Source organism: Nanorana parkeri, unplaced genomic scaffold, assembly GCF_000935625.1.
Source record: "Nanorana parkeri isolate BGI_ZX_2015 unplaced genomic scaffold, ASM93562v1 scaffold183, whole genome shotgun sequence".
Lineage (NCBI taxonomy): Eukaryota > Metazoa > Chordata > Amphibia > Anura > Dicroglossidae > Nanorana > Nanorana parkeri.
In genome coordinates this window covers 1,368,566-1,377,187 of record NW_017306451.1, presented here as the reverse complement: position 1 = coordinate 1,377,187, position 8,622 = coordinate 1,368,566, and the positions used below count along the sequence as shown (strand labels likewise).

At 39.1% G+C, this 8,622-nt stretch overlaps 1 protein-coding gene across 1 annotated transcript in view; it reads right to left on the bottom strand.

Moving 5' to 3' along the window:
• The window catches only part of CORO2A (coronin 2A), a 114,350-nt gene that overhangs the window by 17,500 nt on the left and 88,228 nt on the right, over positions 1-8,622 (bottom strand). Inside the window, exons 4-6 of the mRNA XM_018555093.1 lie at positions 8,271-8,420; positions 6,045-6,224; positions 3,068-3,184 (exon numbers count right to left, since the gene is read on the bottom strand). Of these exons, the coding sequence (XP_018410595.1) occupies positions 3,068-3,184; positions 6,045-6,224; positions 8,271-8,420 (447 nt within the window). The remainder of the gene's footprint in view (positions 1-3,067; positions 3,185-6,044; positions 6,225-8,270; positions 8,421-8,622) is intronic.

Below are 8,622 nucleotides of genomic sequence, written 5' to 3'. Positions count from 1 at the left end.
ATACACATATATACATACACATATATATATATATATACACACACACACACAGTTTTTGTATATAATATACAGAGTATGGTTAATATGTGAATATTTCCTTCGGAGCGCAACAAATAATTTTAGAACCTTTACAAAAGATCATGTCTGGTAACAAACAGCACTCTCAAAGTGAAATATTTGACTGCTCTGCTTAACACTTTGTTCTTTTTTTGCGGTTACTATATTAAAAATTATTTACTACTCAGTCTCTTGTTTACATCACAATACATATGATAAAAGGTTCAGTTTGCCATATATAAATTCAGCCACTAGAGGGCCCCTTTGAGCAATATGGGGCTCTAAAGCACTCCAAATGGCTTGGGCAGCTCAATCTCACAATATCAAATTCATTTGGCCTACTGCAATATTTATGATGTTAAAATGCACTTATAACAATAGTAAGCATCTTAAAAATACATTCATCTCTCTGAATCAGTTGATGTTTGCAGCACACAAGTGTTGAAATAGTTGTTGCATTTACCTTGTAGAAAAGGGAAGAGTATTCACCCTCACTAATTTCTTTGAATAAATTGGGAATATTTCTGATGACAAGCAATTCCTACATTCGGTAGTGCTCAATATCAACCCCAAGGGAAGCACTATCACATGTAATGCTTGCATTGGGAGAATTGCTTGCATGGACTGAGCCATGTATGACCACTTTAAGATACACATAACATTATAATAGCAATCTGCATCCACCATTTTGTAGAACTGATTAGGCCACCCAAAATGTATCTCCCCTTTTTTGTGACATCCGAAAGACCACAGATCTTTTACACCTCATAGTCATATTGTTCATACTTGTTCTCTCCTGATGATTTTACTGACTGCTTACATAAGAAATACTAGGAGCCTGTCTAAACCAAAATTCACATATCCAGTCCTGTCTGCATCAGACATGATGAAAACCCGAGTTGTAATATTTTTTGTGTGCTGTACACTTTGGGGGTCCATTTATATTAAAAAAAAAATTGCAGCCATTCGTCCTGAACAACTGCATGCACATTAATTCTGTGAATGGGGCAAAAACAAATATTAGTATATGTTCTTTCCAGTCCCAATGTAATCAATTCATAAGAGTGCAGTGATCAGGAGAACCAGATGGAGCCGAGGATCATAGGTAATGAATACTTATTTCCTATGCTGCACCCAGTGGCCATATTATGGTAATTTTCCTGTTACTGTATTCAACCTGGAAAGAAAATATACAAATAACATTTGTTTTTGACCCCCAATTCCTTAGAGTAAATGTACATACAGTTTCACTGTCTCACAGGATGAATGGCTCGACAAATGATTTATAAATAAACCCCTTTACGTTGTTGGTCCCATACTGGCTGCAGGTGCACCCAAAGAAAATGACCTTGTTACTAATTATAAGAGAAGCATATTTTTACTACACAAGCTTGATTATTTCTGTTTCTTGTGCATGACCAGTATGCAAATAAACAAAGAACCAAATAAGCCTGAATAATAAAAATAAGAAATATTTGCATGTCAGCATGGAGATTCATTTTTCTCTTTGTACTCTAACTCATAAGCAAGGTCATTTCAAACAGAAGGAGATGTGGAAACTTTATCTAAGATGATACCTCAAAGGGCTATCACCTGCAAGCTTGAATCATCATTTCTTCCTTATATTAGTTTTCTTTGAGCTCCTTGGAAGGGTGCTACTGTAAATTTGTGTGCGACAAGAAAAAAAGAATTTGAGATGAATTGGCTGAAATTCCTTTGTCGAAAGAGCCAGGTTGAACATTTTTGGCTGAGCAGCGACTGCAGCAATGAGATGCAGTCACTGTTCTTGTACTCGGAGTGTGGCAGGCACCCATTTGTCAGAATACTATACCTGCAGTGGTAGATGTGTCCATCCAGGCCCTATGTATGACTAATTCGGTTTGTCAGCTCTTGCCTTTACTACACAAGGCACAGCTGAACATTAGTACTTGTGTAACAAGAAAGGAAAACATCTCCCTCTTATTTCTCAAAATGTTCTGAGGCAGGACCTGTCAGTGCATGGGGAAGAAAATCTGGTGTAGTACTAATAGCAGAAAGCAGCTGGAGTTTGAGGTCCTTAAAGAGTATGTGACAGCAAAATTAAAAAGAAATATATACAGTACATGCACATTTGGCAAAAATACCTGGTAATCTGCTAGAAATGCACTCAGCTCCAAAATGCCTATTGTGGCCTAACAACACACAGCATTTTTTCTCAATTGACTGGTGTCATCCCTGCCCACTGTCCTTTGCTAAACTACTCAACCACTCTACTGTGTTCTTATGCACAGCACAGGGACTGTTCAGGCTAAAAAGTATCTTTCCAAAGTTCCGCCTGGTGTACTGTATAGCCGGATGGATGTCATTAGCATGGCACTAGTGCCATTAGATGGGACTGAGGAGAATAGGAAATTCTTATACTCCTCAGCACCATCTATTGGCGCTAGTGCCATGCTAATGACATCCATCCGGCTATAGGCTCGGGCAAAATTTATAAATGAACCCCAAAGCATGAAAAGAAACAATTCAACCTAGCATTATTTCTTTATTTAAGCATTTTAGAACAGTGTTGATACAGAATAAGGCATAAAAGACTATCCAAGTAAATCATCTGCTAATTCACTGTCACTGGGGTGAATATAAAGTTCCAATTAATGTACAGAGTGTGCCCCCTTGACTGTATATAACCCTATGCCCTTGATAGATTTAAGTCAACGCTGCGTCTTATAAACAGATCAACAGGATCATTTGAGGAAGCGAGATTATAAATACACCAAAAACAAAGAGGGGAATTGATCAAAACTGGAGCAGATAAAATCTGGAGCAGTTGCACAACCAATGAGCTTCCTTCTTTAATTTTTTTTCAATTAAGCTTTGAAAATGAAAGAGAGAAGCAGATTGGTTGGCAGGGGCAACTGCTCCAGATTTTGTCCACTCCAGTTTTGATCAATTCCCCTCAAGTGTATGTTAGGCACCCTAGACTGAAAACTGCTGGCAGTATTATTTCTACAAAGTAGTACATTCTGCATACTTGATCCCAGAGGACAACTTGTCTATTGTTCCATCGAGATGCTCCAGTAGATACAACTTTTTTCATGTTTCCTAGAAACAAAACTTTACTGGCTCTATGGGTTTTGCCATCAGATTCCTGTAACAATAACATGAAAACATTTAAGAGTCATAATAAACGCAGATATAAAAATACCATCATTGGTTACGGAGTAATGGCATCACATATGAAGCTTAAAAGGAGAAGTGCACTTTGGGTTTACATACTTATACTACATATAGAGTGCACTGAACAATAGATTTACAATTATCCTCTGCTAATATGAATGGGTTAAATGATCCGTAGTACATGATATGTAGCCCTGTACCCCCTTTTCCACTTACAGAGCTAGGTTATTTTTCTTTTAAATAAATATTAATGTATTTTAATGGTATCTATCTACCAGTAGCTGCCTCATTTCCCACCCTCGGCTTATATTCGGGTCAATACTTTTTCCCAGTTTTTTTGGCTAAAATTAGGTACCTCGGCTTATATTCGGGACGGCTTATACTCGAGTATATACGGTATATTTTTTCCTGCCCTTACTTCATAGACACAGATTTCTGTGACTTTACACTGAACAATGGCAGGCACAAAAGCTAGCGCAGTACCACAGAGCCCATGAGCTCCTGGAAGGATGAAGATGCTGCTGGCCACTGGCAGCCAGAGCAGTGTAACGCCGCATAAGAGCTGGTGGAGGAGGGTGGAGAAAGACAGTTGGGGGGGGGGAATTTATCAAAACTGGAGCAGACAGAATCTGGAGCAGTTGCCCATGGCAACCAATCAGCGTCTCTCTTCAGTTTGCTCAGGTAAGATTTGAAAATGAGACAGAGAAGCTGATTGGTTGCACTGCAAATCTGCTCCAGTTTTGATAAATTCCCCCCAATGTATTCCCATACTGCACTTTTAATGTGGAACTCCAGGCAAATAGCCAAACACAAATTTGGTTTACAGATGTTTTATTACATGCCAGAGGTTTGTAATGCAGTACAGCCAATTTTGTGAATCCTACACCACAGCCAGGCAGGTGGGACACTTATTTTCTGGTTCAGAGATGAAGCTTCCTATGTCCCCTCTCAATCTCCAGTCTACTTACTGGTCAATGAATCAACATTATCACCATTCAATGAGCAGCTAAGATGCAATAAATCTGAACCTGGAATAAGTCGAATGATCTTCCTGGCTGTGCGCTGTGGAAGATATGTGGGAATCAAGCATGGCTAAACAGAATTACAAATCCTTATGCAGATAAACAGCATGCATACTGTATATGTAATGTATTAAAACTATGTATTTAGCTGTTTCCATGAAGTTCCATAATAATGTTAACCAACATCAGAAATGAACACCACCAGGATGACCACAGATATGAAAACCTAGCCCACTCACAACTAAAAAAGAACTGCTCTGACACTGTTATATACCAGTTATAAATCAAAACTAAAAAAGGGGCAAAGCAGGTATCTTTAAAGAAAACCATCATAAGAAAAATACAGCCGACACTGGTAAACAGCTTTTGGAAATGCTAGCCGCCTGGCCATCATACCGACTCCCTGGCCCCAATTCTGAGCCAGTGACCCACAACCAACCTAAAAAAAAAAAAAGAGCCAGGCTGTGGGTAGATTTTTATTTAGACAATAAGCTTTTTGTGAATGGAAGCAAGGTCTGTAGGGGGTATACAGGTGTAAGGCAGAGCCAGCGGTCACTCACGCAGCTGGGTGGATCTTGACTGTATTGTCGGGATCCGTCCTGGCTGTGGCGCTTTCAGTATTGCCTGCGATATACTGAGATATAGGTCACGGAAGGAGGTTAGTATATGTATTCCCGTGACCCTAAAGAGAACTATGGGGAAAAACACTTACCCCATAGTTCTCTTTTAATCCCCAACTTTTGAGACAAAAACAACACTTTGCAACAGCATAGTTCAATTAACAGGACCTTAAACAGGAGTCAGTTGCCAGCCATGGAAGATCAGCGGAGGCATGACCAAGTTGACTTTCTGAGGAAAAGTCAAATGTATACCTTAAAAGGCCTTTATGTCTGTATCCGCTCATAGCTTTGACCTGCAGTTTTCACTAATGCTTATGTACTTTGACCGAAAATTGCCATAATATACCTCAATACCGATTGCTTTCTATGCCCATCAGGTCCATTTGAATGTGTTTCAGTTTTAGAATATCAGGAACCATGGGAGACCTTTGGCATCATTACGCTGAGCCTACATGAACTGATGCTTTGTGGCTGTATTGAGTGATTTCAGCATATCCTCATTTTAAAATTAAAATGTCCTGATTTTTAAATGCACAAGTAGGTCATCAAAGAAAACAATGTAATATTACTAATCACAACAAGGTTTTTACAAGTTTTTGAGGAGAAACTCAGATGCAGAATTTGATGTTTACAGAGAGCTCATATGTACCCTTCAGCCTCTGGTAGCTACAGATCTTTTGTGAGTTATTTTTGTGTTAATAATAATGGTGTGCTGAGCAAATATTTATTTGCATGTCATGCAAATGCCACTGAAGTATATAATAGCACTGCTGGTGGCCGATATTAAGATGTTAGTGGTGGGAGATCTTAAGCTACAGAGAACTTGCCACCTGTTAAAAAACAATACTGATGTGCAATTATTTTATTATGCATTGCTTCTGATAATAAACTCCACACAACTAATAACAGGCTTTGTCCCTTGTGGTACACAGAAAGGTGTTTCACCATGGGGTCTATTTATACATGTTTTGATGCATAATAAACACAACTTTTACCTCAGATTTTCACATATTTCTAATTAGATTCATTTGGAAAAATGTGTGAATAATTGGTTAAAGTAGTGTGAATCGTGTGAAAAAAAATGTATAAATAGAGCCTCAGTGTTTGTGATGAATAGTTAATTATGACTAAAACCAAAACACAGTCACTGTGACCATAATATCTACAGCAAAAGAAAGAACATACAAACCTGTAATACACTCCCATTATGGGGATCAATTATTCTAATTTTTCTGTCTTTGCAAGACGTTGCCATAAGACTTCCATTTGTGCTGAATGACATGGAAAGAATTACATCTTTATGACACTCTATTGTCCTGACTGGACTATGAATTACTGGATCATCATTATCAAGGTTCCATATCATGATCTGCAAAAAACCCCCCACAAATAATTAGTATGAACGAAACATACTGTTTATTAATACAAATAACACAAGTTATCTTTACAGTTGTTCAGGTTAAAGTGAACTTGTAACTTAAAAAGAGGGAGGGAATTCGTAAAGCTTCAACACTACCTGGAAGTCGCAAAACTATGCCAGTTCAGAATGGGCAAGAATTCTGGGAATAGCCGAGGACAATGAAAGCTTGTGCCGGTATGTTCTGGCACCTATGTATCTCCAAGCAGATTTCTTAAATGCTCATACTATTTTGTGGTTTATTTCACTGGGCTTCAATAAAGCTGTAAAAACTAGAACTATGGGGATGCATCAGAAACAAAGCAAATCTCAATGAATCATGAATTCGGACAATGTTTGTTTAATGGCATTTAACACAAACTGGCAGTGTGCCAAGTATCAGAACAAGTACTAGTTCTATGTATCTACTTCGAAAGGACTACTGCAAAACTTAACAAATGGAAGCAGCCTCATAAATAAAGTATGATGTGCCCTAGTACTACTTGGTGTTGCAAATGAACAGTCACCTTCATTGACTGTTCCTGCCACCGTAAGGCATACACAGCAGCAGCAGCAGCAGCAGCAGGGCCCAGTTACTACAGAAGCCGGGAGTTTGTTTACATGTGTAGTGAAGCTGGAAGTGAAGCTTAATCAGTTCCACAGGTCGCCTAAAAGGTACTGCCTCACCCAACCCATCCCCTTTCCACTCTCCCCGCTGGACTACTCCCGCCATGTATCCTGAGCTCCACTGTCCCTACTTTTAGTGAGGGGTTTAATTAACCTTCAGGCTTAAAATATGCATTTTAAGAAATGTGGGGAAAAAAGCTAGCAAAAGAGCTCCGACAGCGAAAGGGTTAATCGTGGTCAGTCAGAAAACTTTGGGGGCTCAACACAGAGCTGAAGATGACAAAATTTGGATTTTCTAAAGACTTAGTACAGTACACATGTCATAAAGCAATGAAAGCACAGTTTATTAAAAACTTAATACAGTCCATTGCTTACTTAAAAAAATTGCAATTTTATTTTTGAATAAAGGATAATTAAAGCCTTGCATGTTTTTGCATATATCCACTGATAGCAAGCAGTAGCTATATGCAGAAAAACATAAAAAAGTTTACAAAAAGGGTTAAAAGTTACCTGTATATCTCACCTGCGCACTCCCGTCCGAAGATCTGAAGATTTTCGGGTAACCACAAAAGATCATGGGGCGGAAGCATGTGCATTACAGATCTTCGGCCGGGAGAAGAGGAGAGACACAAGGTAAGTCAATGCAGGCAGCGTGCACCCGCACAGACTCTGGGACGCAGCAGTCAGCGCTTGATCAGAGACTGGCACCAGCACTGGAGGGACTCCTGAAAACTACTGGAAAGAAGATGATCAGATCAAGAGGCTTAATTTAAGGTAAGTCCTTACACCAGCAAAGGGGTGGGGGATTTTGCCTTTAATGTCACTTTAAAGGCAGGTGCAAATATATTCTCCTGGTCAGGGCTGTTAAAGGGTTTCATTGCACACCCTTCAGAATCTTGCAAGTTACATAGATAGAGAGCTTCAGGTCAGTGTGCACCAACACTCCATAACATTGCATACTTTGGTGGAGGGAGCTAAGGGAAACTGACATAGACCAGTTTTCCTAGACATGCCTTCCAAACCTAAAACAAACAAAAAAAGGTAGGTAGCCTGTTATTTTTTTTTTATAGCATGTGGAAAAGTTAACATTTTTGGCATGTTTTATTTGTCTATGACCACACTGGTGAGACTTCCCTCACCTCCTGTACCTGCGATGTCTGTACAAGAAATGTGGAGGGCAGTCATTATCCTACATCACTAGACAGATTGACAATTACTTTCTATTCTAGCAGGAAGTAAAGGGAAATCTCCCCAACAAGGACATAAAGGCAATAAAAACCTGACAGAGGCTCTAACCCTTCCCGGCTCTATCAAAAACGAAGTAAAATGTTAAGGTTGGAGTTGGGCTTTAACATCAAGGCAAATGCCTCTAAATATAACAACGTTTATTACCTTATAATCATAGGCAGTACTGAAAATAATATTGCTTGCTGTGGGGTGCCATTCAATAAGACCAACTCTCCTGGAATGACCCAAAAGCTCTTTCCTGGCATTAGTAATATTCTTGGTTGAGTAAGGCTTTGGAATGTCCCAAATTTTCACCTATAGACAGAACAGGACAGAAACAAACATTTAAAAAAGTACCCAATGAAAAAGTGCAATCAAGTAACAAAGTTAGATAGAAATGTTCTCCAACCAGCAACATAAAACTACTCAGACCATACACTAGTCGGATTTTCGTCAAGTCCAGCTAACTCTGCTGAACTATGACCTGTATATGGTTCCCTCAGGACTCCCCCCCCCC